At 45.7% G+C, this 20,375-nt stretch overlaps 1 protein-coding gene across 3 annotated transcripts in view; it reads left to right on the top strand.

Moving 5' to 3' along the window:
• LOC137521970 (beta-1,4-galactosyltransferase 3-like) overlaps positions 1 to 20,375 on the top strand; it is a 263,991-nt gene that overhangs the window by 208,238 nt on the left and 35,378 nt on the right. For all 3 annotated transcript variants that reach the window (XM_068241947.1, XM_068241949.1, XM_068241948.1), the window contains exons 3-4: positions 5,966 to 6,201; positions 10,010 to 10,197. In XM_068241947.1, the coding sequence (XP_068098048.1) occupies positions 5,966 to 6,201; positions 10,010 to 10,197 (424 nt within the window). The remainder of the gene's footprint in view (positions 1 to 5,965; positions 6,202 to 10,009; positions 10,198 to 20,375) is intronic.

Here is a 20,375-nt window from a genome sequence, read left to right on the forward strand (position 1 = left end):
AGTATAAAGAAACACAAACAGAAAAATACACCTTATTTCCAATATTTCAGTCTGCATACATTGCAATAGGGACACAATTTAAAAGTTGTAAAAAAATGGGACAAATGGGCAAATAAAACTTGTGGGTTTTATCTATCGTAGCACATTTTATTTTAAAACTATAATGAAAACGAAGCAATCATTTTTTTTTCTATTTTTTTTGTTCTGTTATTATTTCCTTTAACCATTTCCCCTCCCCCGGGACGAGTAACTACGCCCCTGCAATATGCCACAACTCTGTGCAGGGGCGTAGCTACTATGTACTGCCCGCCCCCGCCCCCCCAAACCCGGGCTTGATACCGCCACTCATTATCACCGATCTTTATCCGCTAGATCAATCAATGGGAACACAAATCCCATTCATTCATCTACTTCCCCTGTGAATGGCCACAGCCGTCTATTCAGATGGCTCTGCCAGTCATAAATCCCGTTCAGGTAGTCTTTCCATTTCCGTACTAATAGTACGGTAAGCTGAAGTCACCACTAAGGACATCTTGTGGCCAAATTGTAATATTACACACCCTTTTTTTTTTTCAGTTAATCATCCCTAGTTACCTTTTTTTTTTTTTTTTCTAATTAACCCCTGCCCTCCCACACTCCCCTAAAGTTACCATTTGGTTTAATTTATTTTTTTAATAAAAAAAAAATTACAAATAAAAAAAATACATAAATAGTTACCTTAGGGACTGAACTTTTTTTTAATATGTATACAAAAACTGTATACTACAATTACTTTATAAATGATGAGCTTGTAATTAGGGATAGACGCAAAACTGAAAAAATACAGCTTTATTTCCAAATAAAATATTGGCGCCATACATTGTACTAGGGAAAAATTTTAAACGTTGAAATAACCGATACAAATGGGCACATAAAATGTGTGGGTTTGAATGACGGTAGCATGTTTTATTTTGAAACTATAATGGCCGGAAACTGAGAAATAATGACTATTTTTTAATTTTTTTCTTATTATTCCCATTAAAACTGAGTTAGAATAAAATAATTCTTAGCAAAAATTACACCCCAAAGAAAGCCTAATCAGTGGTGAAAAAAACAAGCGATTGTTTTGTTGTGACAAGTAGTAATAAAGTTATAGGTGAATGAATGAAAGGAGCACTGACGGGTGAAAATTGCTCTGTTTTTTTTAAGAGGAAAAACCCTTCGAGGTGAAGAGGTTAAAATGCATATAAAAAAAATAATTCTAAGCAAAAAGTACCAACCAAAGAAAGCCTAATTTGTGGTGAAAAAAAGGAGGTATAGATCATTTTGATGTGATAAGTAGTGATAAAGTTATTGATGAATGGGAGGAGCATAATTCGTGAAAATTGCTCTGCGGTGAGCAGAGGAATCACCATGGATAGGGAAGTGTTTAATAACATTGACGCTGGACAGGTGCTTGAAGTTTTCCATCCTTGTGCAGTGTCCTCCAGCTGAGAAGCCCGCTAATAAACAAGTGCCGTTATTTGATGTGCGTGTTTGGCGAGCGCTCTCCGTCCCTGCGTGACGTGTGGTCTGGGGACCTTTGCACGGCATCAGTCACTGGTGAGAGGAGAGCTGTGCTCCTGCAGCTTGCTGTACAGTAAATATTCCCCTCCAGGGACCCGGCCAGCTGGGAATACACCCTGCAGGCTCCTATTGTGCAGCTCAAGCTTCCAATGAAAGGAAGAAGGAACAGAGGAGTGTCTCGTATTGTCCATGAAATAACAGACGCTAATGCCTTAAACTCTGGGTGCTTTCTGTGGGCAGGTGCAGTCACTCCCTGCAAGCTGAATCCATTCTCAGAGACACGGGAGCGGGACTTTACATCTGGCCTGGCTGACATCCAAAAATCTATTATGGCACTGTCATTGTAGCTCACAAACCACTGTACACATGGACGGTCCTGTGTTCCCTGACACTTTCTTTTATGGTTGTCCTCTGAGTAGGACAGGTCAAAGGAACAGCCCTCAAGTAAAGTCCAAGCTGTATCCAGCAGACCGTTCCCGCGGTCAGAGCCTTGCAGTGCGCACACAGCAGACCGTTCCTGCGGTAAGAGCCTTGCAGTGCGCACACAGCAGACCGTTCCCGCAGTCAGAGCCTTGCAGTGCGCACACAGCAGACCGTTCCTGTGGTCGGAGCCTTGCAGTGCGCACACAGCAGACCGTTCCCGCGGTCAGAGCCTTGCAATGCGCACACAGCAGACCGTTTCCGCGGTTGGAGCCTTGAGATGCGCACACAGCAGACCGTTCCCGCGGTCAGAGCACTGCAGTGTGCACAGGACAGACCGTTCCTGCGGTCAGAGCCTTGCAATGCGCACACAGCAGACCGTTCCCGCGTTAAGAGCCTTGAGATGCGCACACAGCAGACCGTTCCCGCGTTAAGAGCCTTGAGATGCGCACACAGCAGACCGTTCCCGCGGTCAGAGCCTTGAGATGCTCACACAGCAGACCGTTCCCGAGGTCAGAGCCTTGAGATGCGCACACAGCAGACCGTTCGATGCGCACACAGCAGACCGTTCCCGCGGTCAGAGCCTTGAGATGTGCACACAGCAGACCGTTCCCGTGGTCAGAGCCTTGAGATGTGCACACAGCAGACCGTTCCCGCAGTTGGAGCATTGCAGTGCGCACACAGCAGACCGTTCCCGCGGTCAGAGCCTTGCAGTGCGCACACAGCAGACCGTTCCCGTGGTCAGAGCCTTGCAGTGCGCACACAGCAGACTGTTCCCGCGGTGGGAGTCTTGCAGTGCGCACAGGACAGACCGTTCCCGCGGTCAGAGCCTTGAGATGCGCACACAGCAGACCGTTCCCGCGGTCAGAGCCTGGAGATGCGCACAGGGCAGACTGTTCCCGCGGTCGGAGCCTTGCAGTGCGCACAGGACAGACCGTTCCCGCGGTCGGAGCCTTGCAGTGCGCACAGGACAGACCGTTCCCGCGGTGGGAGCCTTGCAGTGCGCACAGGGCAGACCGTTCCCGCGGGGCCTCTGCTTCACGGAGTATCCATTTATCTTGCGCTGAGCGGGACCTGCGGGGAGGGAGATGAAACGCGCTCACCAGCGTGACCGGAGGCCGCCATATCCTCATCCACAGATTACAGCCAGTGATTGCACTAATTATGTGGGCCCTTATCTCTGGTGTCAGCACTTATTGTTGGTCATAAAGGGATTAGCTGTGTAATTAAACTTAATGTGCTCCTGATGACGGCCTTTATGAGAGTTCGATCTGCAGGAGATTGTCCTATAAACCGTCAAGCAAAACAGTGGACTCCATTTACAAAAATGACCAATTAAAAGCCCAGCTACAGAAACCGCTTCTTTTATATGTGTTTATAGAGGAGCTGCAGTGAAAATAACATAACAAATCATATGGCATTTTCTTTTACAATATTCATTTATAGATTATTTAGTCATAGTTGGCCTATTGTTAAATCTTTTACCTCCATGATTTATTTAACAGGAGATAAAAATGGCAGCCTTCTATCCCTCTCACTTCAAGTGTGCTTTAAGCTGGCCATACACTGGCTCGATTCCCGGCCGTTTCGACAGCAGATTCGATTCTGGGATCGAATCTGCTGCCAATCGTTCGCGGTAAACGCAGCCGCCGATCCGATTTCCTCCCGAAATCGGATCGGTCCGTCGATCGCGCCGTGCGGGAAATTACCCTCGATCGCCCGCGGGTAAAGTGCGCGTCGCTAGCGGCCGATATACATTACCTGAGGCTGGCTCCCGGGCATCTTCTCCGCGCTGCACGGCTCTGTTCCGGCTCCATCCATCCCGACGCTTCCTGTGTCACTGCAGTGACCAGGAAGTTACAATAGAGGGCGCTCTATTTGAACTTCCTGGTCACGGAGTAACACAGGAAGCGCCGGGATGGAGCCGGAACAGAGCCGTGCAATGCGGAGAAGATGCCCGGGAGCCAGCCTCAGGTAATGTATACGGGGGGGGGGGGGGGGGGGACAGGCGGCAGGAGCAGCTCAGCAGATGGTGAATCGGTTTCAGGCTGAAATCGATTCACAATCTGATTGCAGTAAAGGCAGCCATACGATTCCTCTCTGATCAGATTCGATCAGATAGGGATCTGTCAGCTGGTCGATCTAATGGCACATCGACCAATGTATGGCCACCTTTATAGGGAACCTGAAGTGTGATGGATATGGTGGCTTCCATATATATTGCCTTACTTGACCACCACCAGATAGAGTATCTACCTACCTGTGTATCTATGTCCCTGTGTTTACACATATATAAACACATGTAAACACTTGGTTCTGTTTCTATTTTTAGAACACACTAACTCTGTATCTCCATCTTGTGGCCAAAAAGTACAACCACTTCCAAATACCCCATCATACACCTTCCCATAGAAAAATGAAATACATTTTCATTATTTTTAAAAACCCTTGGAGGTCAAGTAATACCAGTTGCCTGGCAGTCCCACTGATGTTTCTGGAAATAATAGTGTCTAAATCTCACACCTGAAACAAGTATGCAACAAATCTAGTCAGACTTCAGTCAGAGCACCTGATCTGCATGCTTGTTCAGGGTCTATGGCTAAAACTATGAGGGCCGTTTCGCACTGGTGCGTTACGGTAATTTTATCGCATCCCACCACAGCCTAAAGAAAGTCTATGGGGTAGTTCACACTCCCCATGTTGCAGTACGCTGCACCGGAAGCGCCCTACAACTCGCTTCCAAACTTACGTTGCTGTGCGGCGATCTGTGTCGGACCAGAAGTCGTGCAAGTCTATGGCGATGCAGGGATTTTTAAAAAAGTTGGCAGAAGCGTTGCAGCGCGCATGTGCGGAAGCGTAGTTTTACAATACACTTTTGCGCACTTACGTATTTCCAAAACAGGAAGTGACTGAAAGCGAGCATCAATTCCTGTTTGGATCTCGACCAAAAGAGGATTAATGCATACTAAGGTGGTAATCCCCGAAGGCCTGTTTTTGGCGGTGCTACCGCCAATCCGCGGTCTGAAACCGGCCGTAGAGTCAGAGGATCAGCAGGACAGCCAGGCAATCTGCATTGTTCAAATGGAAATATGTCAGCCACCATGTTCCTCTCACTTCAGGTGTGATTTAAAGTGAACCCGGACTCTTGCTCAGCACACAATGAAAAGTCTTTATTCCACATAGAGTTACTGAAGAAATTCACTTCACTTTGTTCTGTTTAGGCAGATCAACTTGTCTAATTAATTCTTATTAGTAACCACGAATAGCCTAGCAGCTCTCCATGTAGTAAACGCTGAGGGCCCTTTCACACCAGAGCGGTGCGGTATTTTTACTGCACCCCACCGCTGTGCAATGAAAGTCTATAGAGTCTTCCATACTTTGGCGTTACGGCGCGATGGAAGTAACGTTTTTGCTGCATCCCTGATGCAGGTGCAAAACTACGTTACCACGCGGCTTCTGCGTTGGCCCGGAAGTCATGTTAGTCTATGGCGATGCTTGCATTTTAAAACAATTAACGCGCTGTCGCGGCGCGCATGCGCTAAAGTGTAGTTTTAGAATACACTTCTGTGTACTTCAGCATACCCTGAAGCAGGAAGTGACCACAAGCGCGCGTCACTTCCGGTTAGGCTGGTGGCCAGACAGGGAACAACATGTACTAGCACTGTGTTCCCTGAAGGCCACGGTCGGCGGAAGCGACGTACCGCATCTCTAACACTGGTTTACATTGTGAAACCATCCTCGTGCTTAACCCTTTCAGTGCCTTCTGCAAAAGTGAAACCAAAAGTAAAACTAGTGTTTTTATTTTTTTATTTCCCTTTGTTAGTTTTTTCTTTAGGATTTCCATAAATTGTTATGAAGAAATGTTTTCTTCCATAAAGGTTATCTTGCTATGGCTAATCTTTTAGAGCACGGAGAAAGTTTTGAGTTTAACTCGGGGGGGAGGGGGGTTGTACACACTTGCCCTGCCATTCCTAACATTCCTCTGTCTTCCCGTCCTCAGGAGGGCCAATCAGAGTGCAGCTGCCGGAGACACTGTCCATGGAAGATGTGATGCACAAGAACCCGTATGTGACCAAAGGGGGGCGCTACAAGCCGCCCGACTGCGATTCCAGCCACAAGACCGCCGTCATCATCCCTCACCGGAACAGGGAGCAGCACCTTAAATATCTCCTGTACTATCTCCACCCCTTCCTGCAGCGGCAGCAGCTCAACTACGGCATCTACATCATCCACCAGGTACCAAACCCCAGGGAAGGCTCTGATTGGTCCGTTCTCCAGAGCAAACCAGCCACTTGTCCTATTCTAACCAGAGTAATCATCCTGCCAGGTTGTAGCACCTCTTATTGTAGCAGTCTGTCTACTTGCCAGGGCTGATTCCGCTACTGGCAGGTCTGGCCTAGTGCTGGGAATACACCACGAGTTGTTTCAGCCGATAGATGGCTCGATAGATCATTTCTGACAGGTCTGATCTGATTTTTATTTGATTTTCTGATCACTTCTATAGCAATTGATTAGAAAAAGTATCTAAAATCAGATCGGACTTGTCGGAAATTATTTTATTACAAAAATCCCTCCACACCACCTCAAATAATATCATGCACCTTCCTCCATAAGGCCTCTTTCACATGTGAGAATGCGTGCAGGAGCCGTTCTCCTTCTCGCGTTATGGTCTGCGGCGTGTCGTCGGGATGTAGTGCTGCGACGCATTAATCGACAGTAGTTATTCATTCACCCGACAGGAAAACACCGGCTCCTGACGATTAAAAACTTCCGGGTGCATCGAACCGAAACGCACCAAAACTCAGCGACGGGTCTGAAAGGTAAAATATTGACTTTGCGTTACAACGCAGAAAGCAGGCTCAGTTGTGAAAGAGCCCTAAAGAATGGTTCTCTTTATCCGCTGGTTTCATAGCGGGATTTGCAGATGGCCATTTCCTGCAGATGGTGTATGACCTCTTCCACAATCACACCTCCTCTCCTCTGCCTGGCCTTCATGCAATGTTTGCCTCCTGCAGGTGCCAGCGGCCACATCAAGCAGCTTATCAGAGCACCTATTCAGCCTATCAGCTCCGTGTAGACTTTCCACTTACTGTTATCAGTGGAGAGACTTGTGCTCCTTTGTTTTATGCTAATGCAATAGTTGATAAAGAAAGTGGTCATAGTACTACTTATGTAAGCTTGTGGTGAGCACAGCTATTCAGTAGTGTCTCCTGCATGTGTGCAGCACAGCTGTCCCGCAAGGTTACCGGTACACACAATGCAGTTTTCCTTCAGATTGATGGTCAAATTATGTCCAACAGGTCCGATCTTATTGTCGATCGTTTTTCTGATTTTTGTAGAGAAGTAATTGGAAAATCGATCAGAAAAATGATCAGAAATTAGATTGGACCTGTTGGAAATAATCGATTTGACCATCAATCGGATGGAAAATTGCACTGTGTGTACCAGGCATTACAGCACCTCTGAACTGAGAACATGTATATAAAAGTAAACATATATCCATTTACGTGGTGCTGTGACATAGCCCATGCATTTCGGCACCCCCTCGGGTCCCCACAATCTTACTTTGAATTATTCGACTGGAAGTCAAGGAGGAAGAGGCGGTCCTTGTCTGCACTCAGTTTCTGCCCCTTTCCCACCCAGTATCCACCCCCTTACCACCCAGTATCCACCCTCCTACCGCCCTCTTATTCTTGAGCAAAGCCAGACTGGATGCTCAGTCGGGGATTTTATCAGGGCTGATAATAAGCAGGCTGAGCAGTGAAGGATGAAGCAGAGAGCAGAGTAGGTGTTTTCTCGAATGTTCCCACTGATATATATGGTAAAATACAGGAGGGTGCATCGTCTCTGGTTCACTTTAAGGATTAAGCTTGACCCTTAGGGTGACACTGGGCAACAAGCCTTATACACACACGTTGTTTACTGATAGCCAAAGGTTTCTATGGAGAGGGTAGGAGGCACTACAGGATGAGGACTGTTAGAGGGAGGAGCAGAGTCCTCCAGCAGCACAGAGTATATCAGGAGATGAGAGTTAAGCCGGTATACACTAGCCGATTACCCGTCGATCGACAGCAGATTCGATCACTGGGATCGAATCTGCTGTCACATCGTTCACGCTAAACGCTAAATTTCGATCTATTTCGTCCCGAAATAGATCGATCGCTCCGTGCGGGAAATTACCGTCGATCGCCCGCGGGTAGGGAGCGCGTCGCTAGCGGCGTACGATCGACGCAGGTATACATTACCTGAAGCCTGGTCCTGGGCATATTCTCTGCATCACCTCCCGGCTCCCGGCTGGCATCTTCTCCGCATCACCTTCCGCATCACGACATCCGGCATCAGTGTATAACTTCCTGTGTCACTGCAGTGACAGCGGAAGTACAAATAGAGGGCGCTCTATTTGAACTTCTGCTGTCACTGAAGTGACAGAAAGTTATACGCGGATGCCGGATGTCGTGATGCGGAAGATGTCAGCCGGGAGCCGATGCGGAGAAGATGCCCGGGACCAGGCTTCAGGTAATGTATGCGGGGATGGGGGGGGGGCGACAGGCGACAGCGGCAGCTCAGCAGATGGTGAATCGGTTTCATGCTGAAATCGATTCACAATCTGTTTGCAGTAAGGCAGCCATACGATCCCTCTCTGATCAGATTCCATCAGAGAGGGATCTATCTGTTGGTCGAATCTGATGGCAAATCGACCAGTGTATAGCTACCTTTAGAGGAAGGAGCAGAGTCCTCCAGCAGCACTGGGTGTGTCAGGAGAGGAGAGTTAGAGGAAGAAGCAGCATGGTGTATACATTACATCTTGTCACAGTGGCAGGCTACATAAGCTCTGCATGACGTGCAGTAAACTCACCCTTACATAGTTACATTATTATATAAGAGAGAACAGAGGCGCCAAAAGTGTCAGAGGCGCTGAGTGCCGTTTGTTTTGCTAGATGCTGTAACTCCTTTTTCTATTGCCTGAGGAAGCGGGCGCTGACCCGTGAAACGCGTTGCTTTGTTTTGTCTGGAGTTCGTTAATAAATAGACTGAATGTACAGTCGTGTTGTGTCTGCTTGGAGGGGGTAAGTCCACCACTGCCTCCTCTAATTACCAAGTTTTGGCTTTTAAGCTCCTTTAAAACCCCTTTTATTCTTTTGGCGCCTCTGTTCTCTCCTATATAATATTGTATCCACACTGGGTGGAGGGTTGCGACCCTTTTCTACTATCTACAGAGAGCGACTTCTTATTCCTGAGTGGGGTCAGGATAATCTCCCCACCTGCCTTTACAGTGGTTGCCTATTGGTGACCCATGCTTGTGAGTATAACAACTATTACTCTTTGTCATTACCCCCTTTGTCAATACATACTACACTATTGGGGCTCTTGGTGTTCCTCTGTTTATCTCGTTTACATAGTTACATAGTTATTTTGGTTGAAAAAAGACATACGTCCATCGAGTTCAACCAGTATAAAGTACAACACCAGCCTGCTCCCTCACATATCCCTGTTGATCCAGAGGAAGGCGAAAAAACCCTTACAAGGCATGGTCCAATTAGCCCCTAAATGGAAAAATTCCTTCCCGACTCCAGATGGCAATCAGATAAAATCCCTGGATCAACATCATTAGGCATAACCTAGTAACTGTAGCCATGGGTGTCTTTCAACGCAAGGAAAGCATCTAAGCCCCCTTTAAATGCAGGTATAGAGTTTGCCATAACGACTTCCTGTGGCAATGCATTCCACATCTTAATCACTCTTACTGTAAAGAACCCTTTCCTAAATAAATGGCTAAAACGTTTTTCCTTCATGCGCAGATCATGTCCTCTAGTCCTTTGAGAAGGCCTAGGGACAAAAAGCTCATCCGCCAAGCTATTATATTGCCCTCTGATGTATTTATACATGTTAATTAGATCCCCTCTAAGGCGTCTTTTCTCTAGACTAAATAAACCCAGTTTATCTAACCTTTCCGATCTTGACTCGCTCACTCAGGTGCCACGTAAGTTGTTAGCGTTACAAATTGCTTGGCGTCTCCTCACCGCTGACGTCTCTGTTTCTCCAGGCTGGGAATTTCACCTTCAATCGTGCGAAGCTGCTGAACGTGGGCTTTAAAGAGGCCATGAAGGACGAGGACTGGGACTGCCTGTTCTTCCACGATGTGGACCTCATCCCAGAGGATGACCGCAACATCTACACCTGTGACAAGTACCCCAAGCACGCTTCCATCGCCATGGACAAGTTCGGATACAAGTAAGTAGGCGGAGCCCTCCGCAGCCAGGCCTCCTGTGCCAGGCACCACGCAATTCAATCAGAGAGGCAGTGGTGTAGCAATAGGAGGTGCAGAGGCTGTGACCGCACCTGGGCCCCTGGACTAGCGGGACCCACTAGGTCCCTCCTTCCTCCATCTTATTAGCTTTTCATTAGTTCTCTGCTGGTAATGAATACCTCTATATGTACATTGCATAGTGGTAATCCTTAAAGCAGATCCGAGATTAAAAACTAACTATAACAAGTAACTTGTCTATATATCTTATCTAAAGTTTAGATAGTTTGCACAGCAAATGTAGCTGCAAACAGCTTCAACAGTATATGATTATTTATTCCTGTGATACAATGAGGACAGCCATGTTCTGTTTGTCACAGTGTCACAGGCTGAGGGCTGGAGATGCTATCAGCTTGCCTGTGTGTAAATTCACTCCCCTCTCTTCCTCCTCCTGCCCAGTCTGAGTTCCCATAAGCCCTTGCTACAGTGCCAAGGCACAAAACGAGCTGTGGGCGTGGCTTGTTTAGTTTATAGGCAATTAGAGTATTAAAACAAAACAATAACAAGTATTTGGCTTGAGGATGCCCTATAAACTATATGAAAGGAACACAATTATGCAATGAGAAAAAGTTTCTCGGCTCCACTGTAAAGTGACACTGAAGTAAAAAAAAAAACTTATGATATAATGAATTGTATGTGTAGTACAGCTAAGAACTAGAACAATAGTAGCAAAGAAAGGAGTCTCATTTTTATTTTCAGTTACACAGCTTTTTTTTATAACATAGCATCATTCTGTCATATATGTAATTTATATACCACACTCTTTATTTATGTATGTAAACTAGGAAACAGAGCAGAGCTAATGACCCTTTGAACTCCCGTGCATTAAAACCTTATCTGAAGCTGTCTCTCACTGTTTCTTTGATGTATAAGTGCTTCACAAAACAGCACTGTAGTTTCCCCAAGTTGTGACGGAGAGCCCAGAGAAGCTCTTTTGCGTAGATGACAAGAGAAGTTTCTTAACTCTTCCTGTGCTGGAAACCATATGAGATGCATTTCTTTGCTATTAATGTCCTATTTCTTAGCTGTACTACACATGCAATTCAATATCTCATAAGTTTATTTTCACTTCAGATTCCCTTTAACAAACTGTTTACTCTAAATACACCCCTGTGACACTGCAGCTGTGCTTGGCAGGTTTTGGGGCACCATATCAATACAGTGCTTGGGGCCCCATGTAAAACTCACACTGGGGCCCCCAAGCTCCTTAGTTATGCCACTGCAGAGAGGGATGTCATTATCTGTATTTTTTTTCCCTTTTAGCAGCAGAACATCAGTAGGGATTGATGCTGCTCACTGTTGGACACTGAACTGCACTTCCCATGATCCTTAGTGGTGACTGTTAGCTGTGCGTTCTTAAAGGACAACTGTAGTGAGAGGTATATGGAGGCTGCCATATTTATTTCATTTTACGCAACACCAGTTGTCTGGCTGCCCTTCTGACCCTCTGCCTCTAATACTTTTAGCCATAGCCCCTGAACAAGCATGCAGCAGATGAGGCGTTTCTGACATTATTGTCAGATCTGACCAGATTAGCTGCATGCTTGTTTCTGGTATGATTCACACACTACTGGTATTGTTTAAAAAGAAAATAAATATGGCAGCTGCCATATCCCTCGCGCTACAGTTGTCCTTTAAAGGTACACTATCGATTTGCATGATTTTTTCACTTGCGATAGGAATTGTTTGGGAAGTGCTGTTAAAGTGAATGTTTACCTATTTAAAAACCAAAAAGTCAGATACTCATCTAAGGAGAGGGAAGGCTCGGTCCTAATGAGCCTTCCCTCTCCTCTCCCGGTGCCCGGTCCCGCGCAGGATCCCCCGTGGCAGTATTCGACCAGTTCGGTCAAATACTGCCACTTCCGCATGCCGAAGGGAGCTTTCGGAAGCCTTCAGGAGCACTCGGGCTCCCGAAGACGGGCCGCTCCATACTACGCATGCGCGAGCGCCCTCTATGATGCACTCGCGCGTACGTAGTATGGAGCGGCCCATCTTCGGAAGCCCGAGTGCTCCCGAAGACCTCCGAAGTCCCTGCGGCGGCGGACGCGAACGGGGGAGCCAGCGCAGCACCGAGGGCACCGGGAGAGGAGAGGGAAGGCTCATTAGGACCGGGCCTTCCCTCTCCTTAGGTGAGTATCTGACTTTTTGGTTTTTAAATTGGTACCCATTGGCTTTAAGTACGGGTGTGTGCATTTCACTGCTTATCTCATTGTTTACTGTTATCAAATTCTTTTCACACTTCACTGATGGCCAAACTCTGAGGGACCACATCATGAAGGGAGGGGAGGTCACCAGATATAGGTGTTGCAGGAATAGCTGAGTAAACCATAGCTGGTCTATGGGGTGCATAACAATAACCTGCACGGCCCCCGCTATTGCAGGGGGGCCCCCATATAAAATCCTGAGCTGCAGTGGAGCTTATACATTACTTGCTTCTAGTGGTGGGACAGGTCCTCTTTACTCCTCTCCTGTGTACAAGCACCGTACAGCCAATCCCCATGCTGCTTCCATCCCTGCATGTTATTGGATAGGTACAGGAGCTGCATGATGATTGGTTGTAAGGCGCTTGTACTCCGGAGAGGTGTGAAGAGGACCTGTCCCACTTCCAGAAGGTAATGTGTAACGCTGGTCTGTATTACGTGCAGGAGCCCCAACACCAGTGGGAAGCCTTTTTTAGCTACAGTAACAAGCTTATCTCAAAACGCAAATGGCAGAAACTTCCCATTTCAGATAATAAAGGCAAACTATGACCAGAAGGTAATTCATGCTCATCCTGATATCTCTCGCTGTCACCACCACACACGAGATCGACCACAACGGCCCAAAATCTTGCAGCGTGTCCGATGGCTACATGGGACCAACTTCGGCCTCAAACTGGTCACATTCACGGTTGGGCAGGCTGTTGGCGGCACTGATTTTTTTTCCCCCCCGTTTCGATAATAATTATTTAATCGAATGGTCTGTTGGCTGCCAAGTCAAGAGCTGTATGGCCACCGTAAGCAGTAAATGACGGCTGAGCTTAGTTAAAGCGGACCTGAACTCAGAACTTCCTCTCTACTCTAAAAGATAAGCAACAGCATAATCACCTTTAAAGTGGTACTGTAGGGGGGTTGGGGGAAAATGAGTTGAAGTTACCCGGGGCTTCTAATGGTCCCCCGCAGACATCCTGTGCCTGCGCAGCCTATCACCGATGCTCCGGCCCCGCCTCCTGTTCACTTCTGGAATTTCAGACTTTAAAGTCTGAAAACCACTGCGCCTGCGTTGCTGTGTCCTTGCTTCCCCTGATGTCACCAGGAATGCACGGCGCAGCCACAGACCATACTTGGGCCTGCTCAGTGCGCTCCTGGTGACATCAGGGGAAGCAAGGACACAGCAATGCTGGCGCAGTGGTTTTCAGACTTTAAAGTCTGAAATTCCAGAAGTGAACAGGAGGCGGGGCCGGAGCATTGGTGAGTGGCTGCGTGGGCACAGGATGCCTGCGGGGGACCATTAGAAGCCCCGGGTAAGTTCAGCTCTTTTTCCCCCGACCCCCTACAGTATCCCTTTAAAGGAGGACATTGCTTTGTTACAGCTTACAGAACTCTAGCAATAAATCTGCAGTGTGTCTACTTCCTGCTTTCATGGAAGCAGACAGAGGGTTTACATCCTGTGTTGAAAAACAAGCTGCTCTGCTGAGGCAGTCAGCTGACACAGCTAAGGGTTCAAATTACAACTTGTGATTAGACTTAGATTAAGGGGAATTAGACAAGCTAAGCTCTCTAAATACATGCAGAGTGCATTTTTCTGTTTTCCTTCTTTCTTGTGCAAGAGTTCAGGTCCACTTAGAAAAGGGCAGAAATGATGTCACTTTAGTGATCACAGAGAAACAGTAAAGATGGGAACCAGCAGAAATATTTTCTTTTTTTAATATCAGAAATATTGAAGATCTCTTAAAGAGAAACTCTGACCAAGAATTGAACTTCATCCCAATCAGTAGCTGATACCCCCTTTTACATGAGACATCTATTCCTTTTCACAAACAGACCATCAGGTGGCGCTGTATGGCTAATATTGTGGTGAAACCCCTCCCACAGGAATCTGTGAGGGCCGTGGCACTCCTGACAGTTTCCTGTCTGTGAACCTCGTTGCATTGTGGGAAATAGCTGTTTACAGCTGTTTCCAACTGCCAAAAAAGCAAGCAGCAGCTGCTTCCAGTGACATCACCTGCCAGCAGTAAAAATGTCACCATGTGATAAATGTCTAAATGTAAATCAGGGAGAGGAACGATTTTTCAATGGGCAAACACTGACTATCTATACAGGATTATTGTAAAAAGGAAGCACTTATTTTTATGACATTATTTTCACCGGAGTTCCTCTTTAAATCAGTATCTGTAGCCAGGGAGCTGTTCAGCCACTTCCTGCAGACGGTCACAGCGATCCACTGGTGCAGAAATATAATCAGGAAGTCAGTAACGGCTGCCGCCTCTGCTAATTATAGCCTCTGCCTTCCCTCTCATCTGCAGGCTCATGAAGTAATTAGCCGACACAATTGTTTGTTATCGTATACAGCGCACTGGCTCTCTCTAATGCCTGCTACACACCATGCAATCTCCCGTCAGATTGATAGTCGAATAGATACAGTGCTCTCCCCAGAATTTTTTTCCAGCCGGGTGGCATGAAAAAGTAGCCGGGTGGGTCGAGATGAAAATGCAGGGCAGTGGTGAGGAGGTGAGCCGATGACAGCCGGGTGGTCACCAAATCTAGCCGGGTGGAGCACCCGGCTAAAAGAGCCTGGGGAGAACACTGAGATCATTTATGACAGGTCCGATCTGACTCCTGATCGATTTTGTGTAAAAGTAATTGAAAAATTGATCAGAATAACAATCGGAGATCAGATCGGACCCGTCTGAAATGATCCATTCGACCCATCTCTCTGATGGGAAATTGCATGGTGTGTACCAGGCATACGAATACGCCTAATGCTAGGCACACACCATACAATTGTCTGGCAGATTTACCTGCCAGATCGATTATTTCCAACATTTCCAATCTGAATTTTGTTCAGTTTTTTTCTCACTGCTCTAAAACCTAGGCAACCGCATAAAAACCGTTACAGAAAAAATTCTTTGTTACAGCCGATACAAATCCTAAAATAAATCTGCCCTGTTTCTACTTCCTGATTCTTGGAAGCAGACCTATTATTATCATTATTTAGTACTAGCTGATTGCCCGGCGTTGCCCGGGTATGTATTTGGCTGGTGTTGGCTCCGCCTACTTTTTCTAACCCTATCACACAATTACTCACTGACCAAGTTTGTGAGCTTTGCGGTCTTTGGTATCAATAATCTGCATTGAACTGAAACAAATCTGATTGGGTGTGTGTGGCTCCACCCCTTTTTCTGAATTTGAACCCCAGTCACCCAATAACCAACTGTACCAGGTTTGAGGCCTGTGCCATTAACAGTTCAATAATTGTAGCAATTAAATATTCCCCTTGAAAAGCAACAGGTGAAGTTTGATTCACTTTTGTAGGCTCCACCCACTTTTCTGAATATTAATCTCAGTCACCCAGTGACCAACTGTGCAAAGTTTAAAAACCCTGCCATTAACAGAATGGCTGCAGTGTACATTTTCCCAGTGAAATGTGTATTTGTCTCCACCCACTGATGACCCAGCATTGCCCGGGTATGTATTTGACTGGTGTTGGCTCCGCCCACTTTCTAACCCTAACACACAAACACTCAATAGACCAAGTTTGTGAGCTTTGGAGTCCTTGGCATCAATAATTTGTATATTCCCATAGAAATTAAACAAATCAGATAGGCTGTTTGTGGCTCCACCCCTCTCCAGCATTTGAACCCCAGTCACCCAATGACCAACTGTAGCAGGTTTGAGGCATCTGCTATTAACAGTGTAAAAATGGCAGCAATTAAAATATTCCACTTTAAAATCAACAGGTGAATTTTGATTGGCTATTATAGGCTCCACCCACTTCCCTGAATATCTCCGTCACTCAGTGACCATCTGGGCAAAGATTGGGAACCCTAAAATAAACAGTGTAAGAAGGGCTGCAGTTTACACTTTCCCAGTGACATTTGTTTTTGGCTCCGCCCACTTTTTGTAACCTGGACACAAAGGCCTCAATTCACTAAGCTTTATCAAACACTTTATCGAACGTTTGATAATTTACCTCATGAGTAAAATCTCATTTTGAATTCACTAAAGTGTTATAGATTTATTGAACATTTTATGGATAAAACATTTGATAAATCTATAACACCTTAGTGAATTCAAAATTATATTTTACTCATGAGGATAATTATCAAACGTTCGATAAAGTGTTTGATAAAGCTTAGTGAATTGAGGCCAAAGTCACTACTCAATGCCCAAGTTTGTGAGTTTTGGGGTCCTTGGCATCAATAATTTGTATTTTCCCATGAAATGAAACAAATCTGATTCACTGTTTGTGGCTCTGTCCCCTTTTCTGAATTTGAACCTCAGTGACCCAATGACCAACTGTACCAGGTTTTAGGCTTGTGCCATTAACAGTGCAAGAATGGCAGCAATTTTAATATTCTCCTTGAAAAGCGACATGTGATTTTTAATTGGCATTTTTAGGCACCACCCACTTTTCTGATTATTAATCCCAGTCACCCAGTAACCAGCTATGCTAAGTTTGAGAACCCTGCCATTAACAGTGAAGAAGGGCTGCAGTTTACAATTTCCCAGAAAAATCTGTTTTTAACTCCACCCACTTTTTGTAACCTTGACACACAGGCACTACTCAATGACCAAGTTTGTGAGCTTTTGGGTTCCTGGCATCAAAATTGTGCTAATGGAAGCAGTTTATCCAGCAAAGAAATCTGGCTGTTTCTGGCTCCGGCCCTTTACTGAATTTGAACCCCAAACACTTAACGACCGACTGTAGCAGGTTTGAGGCCTCTGCTATTAACAGTGTGAGAATGGCTGCAGTTTCAATATTCCCCTTGAAAATCAATAGGTGAATTTTGATTGGCTCTTGTAGGCTCCACCTACTTTTCCGAATATTAATCCTAGTCACCCAGTGACCAACTGTGTGACGTTTGAGAACCCTGCCATTAACAGTGTAAGAAAAGCTGCAGTTTACATTTCCCCATGTAAAAAGTTAGTTGTTTTTGGCTCTGCCCACTATTTCTAATTTTGACATACAGTCACTTAATGACCAAGTTTATGAGCTTTGGGGTCTTTGGCATCAATAAGTTGCATTTTACCATTGAAATTAAACAAATCTGATTAACTGTTTTTGGCCCGCTCCCTTCAGAATTTAAATTTCAGTCTCCCAGTGACTGACTGTAGCAGATGTTAGGCCTCTGCCATTAAGAGTGCATGAATGGCAGCAAAGTAAATATTCCCCTTGAAAATCAAAAGGTGAATTTTGATTGGCTGCTGTAGGCTCCACCCACTTTTCTGAATATTAGTCACAGTCACCCAGTGGCCAACTGTGTCATGTTTGAGAACCCTGGCAATAACAGAATGGCTGAAATCAATCTAGCAAATCTGATTGGCTGTTTGTGGCTCCACCCCTTTAGTGAATTTGGACCCCAGTCATCCAATGACTGACTGTATCAGGTTTGAGGCCTCTGCCACTAACAGTGTAAGAATGGTAGCAATGTGAATATTCCCCTTGAAAATTAATAGGTACATTTTGATTGGCTGTTGTAGGCTCCACCCACATTTCTGAATATTCATCCCAGTCACCCAGTGTCCAATTGTGTAAAGTTTGGGAACCCTGCAATGTAAAAAATGAAGTTGTTGGCACCGGCCACTTTTTCTAACCTTGACATACAGTCACTCAATTATCAAGTTTATCAGCTTTGGGATCCTTGGTATCAATACTTTGTATATTCCCATTGAAAAATAAACAAATTTGGCTGTTTGTTGCTCCGCCCTCTTCCTGAATTTGGACCCTAGTCACCCTGTGACCAACTGTACCGGGTTTGAGGCATCTGCTTTTCACAGTATAAGAGAATGGTAGCAGATGAAATATTCCCTTTGAAAATCAAAAGGGTAATTTTTATTGGCTGTTTTAGGCTCCACCTACCTTCCAAAATCTTAATCTGTGACCCAATGACCAACTGTGCAAAGTTTGAGAACCCTGCCATTAACGGTGTAAGAATGGCTGCCGTTTATATTTTCCCAGTAAAAGTTGTTTTGGCTCCGCCCACTTTTCATAACCTTGACACACAGTCACTCAATGACCAAGTTTGTGAGCTTTCAGGTTCCAGGCATCAAAAATGTGTGAATGGAAGCAGTTTATCCACCAAGGAAATCTGATTGGCTGTATGTGGCCCCGCCCCTTTAGTGAACTTTGACCTCAGTCACCCAATGACCGACTGTAGCAAGTTTGAAGCCTCTGCCATTGAATAGCAGCAGTTTAAATATTCCCCTTGAAAATCAATAGGTGAATTTTGATTGGCTGTTGTAGGCTCCACCCACTTTCTTGAATCTTAATCTCATTCACCCAGTGACCAACTGTGGCAAGTTTGAGAACCCTACGATTAACAGTCTAAGAATGGCTGCAGTTTACATTTTCCCATTTAAAATGAACGGCTGAAATTTGATTGGCTGTTTTATGCTCCGCCCACTTTTCCTGGATTTGTAACCTCGGTCACCAAGTGACCACCTGTGCAAAGTGTGGGGACTGTGGCTTGATTACTGTGAGAATGGCAGCCTTTTACATTTTTTCCATTGACTTGAATGGGTGGAATCTGATTTGTTGTTTGTAGCTCCGCCCAGGTGTGCAGGGGGGCCGCGAGACCCCCAGAACATATCATCCCAGGTAGTAAGGGATCTGTGTACCAAGTTTCGTTCAAATCGGTCAAGCCGTTTTCGCGTGATCGTGGCACATACACACATACACACACACACACATACATCCGATTTTATATATATAGATTTATATAGCGCCAGCATCTTCTGCAGCGCTGTACAGAGTATATACAGCCTTGTCACTTAACTGTCCCTCAGAGGAGCTCACAATCTAATCCCTAGTCTTACGTCTGTTTGTATCGTGTAGTGTATGTATCATAGTCTAGGGCCAATGTTGGGGGGAAGCCAGTTAACTTAACTGTATGTTTTTGGAATGTGGGAGGAAACTGGAGTACCCAGAAAACATACAAACTCCTTGCAGATGCCCTGGCTGGGATTTGAACCAGGGACCCAACACTGCAAGGCGAGAGCGCTAACCACTACACCCCAATACATATTGTTAACATCCTGTGCTTTCAAATGAGCTTATCTGCCATGGCAGTCAGGTGACACAGGGAAGAGATCAAATTACAACTTGTGATTAGACACAAACGAGGGGGAATTAAACCGGCTAAACTCTCTAAATACATACAGGGTGTACTTCTCTCTGTTTTCTTTCTGTCCTGTGCAAAAGTTTGTCCACTGAGCAGCTAGAGTTGGAGTCTAAGTCGCTGGTTTCATAAACTGAGCAGTCGGAGTTGGAGTTGGAGTCGGTGGTTTTCAAATTTGTCATAGACATCTGATCTGCATGCTTGTTCAGGGTCTATGGAGACAGAGGATCAGCAGGACAGCCAGGCAATCTGCATTCTTTAAAGAGGAGCTGTCAGCCATACTACCTCAGAAGAAAAACCCCACATATATAAGTAGATAAATTCTTGCTCTACTTGCATAACAGATGTACTGCACTGTCCACATTTTGATTTTTGGTGATTTTCCTATAGCAAAAAAAGAGAAAATCCTTCTTGGGATTCTTCATTTTAATTGTGTCCATCTTGAAACCAATCCTGATGTCATTTCCTCCCTTACTCTCCTCTGCCTGATTGTGTATGCATTGCCCGACCTCCTCCCAGTCTTCAGGCACTCCCACCCAGCTCTGCAATAGAAAGTGCATTGTCTCAGCATGAGAAATATTGGCCAGTCAGAGATGAACAGAGGTGTGGGAGGGGAAAACAGGAGGGAAAGAGGCTTCAGCCAATCAGGCTGCATTAGCTAAGTCTGAGGGGAAAGTAAAGAAGCAAAAAGGACAACCCATCATGCCCTGCAACTTCCTTTTTGTGTACCAAATTGTGTGTGTACCAAATAAGAGTCAGGTAAACTGGGGAATGATCATTTATCAA

Source organism: Hyperolius riggenbachi, chromosome 6 (genome assembly GCF_040937935.1).
Source record: "Hyperolius riggenbachi isolate aHypRig1 chromosome 6, aHypRig1.pri, whole genome shotgun sequence".
Classification (NCBI taxonomy): Eukaryota; Metazoa; Chordata; class Amphibia; order Anura; family Hyperoliidae; genus Hyperolius; species Hyperolius riggenbachi.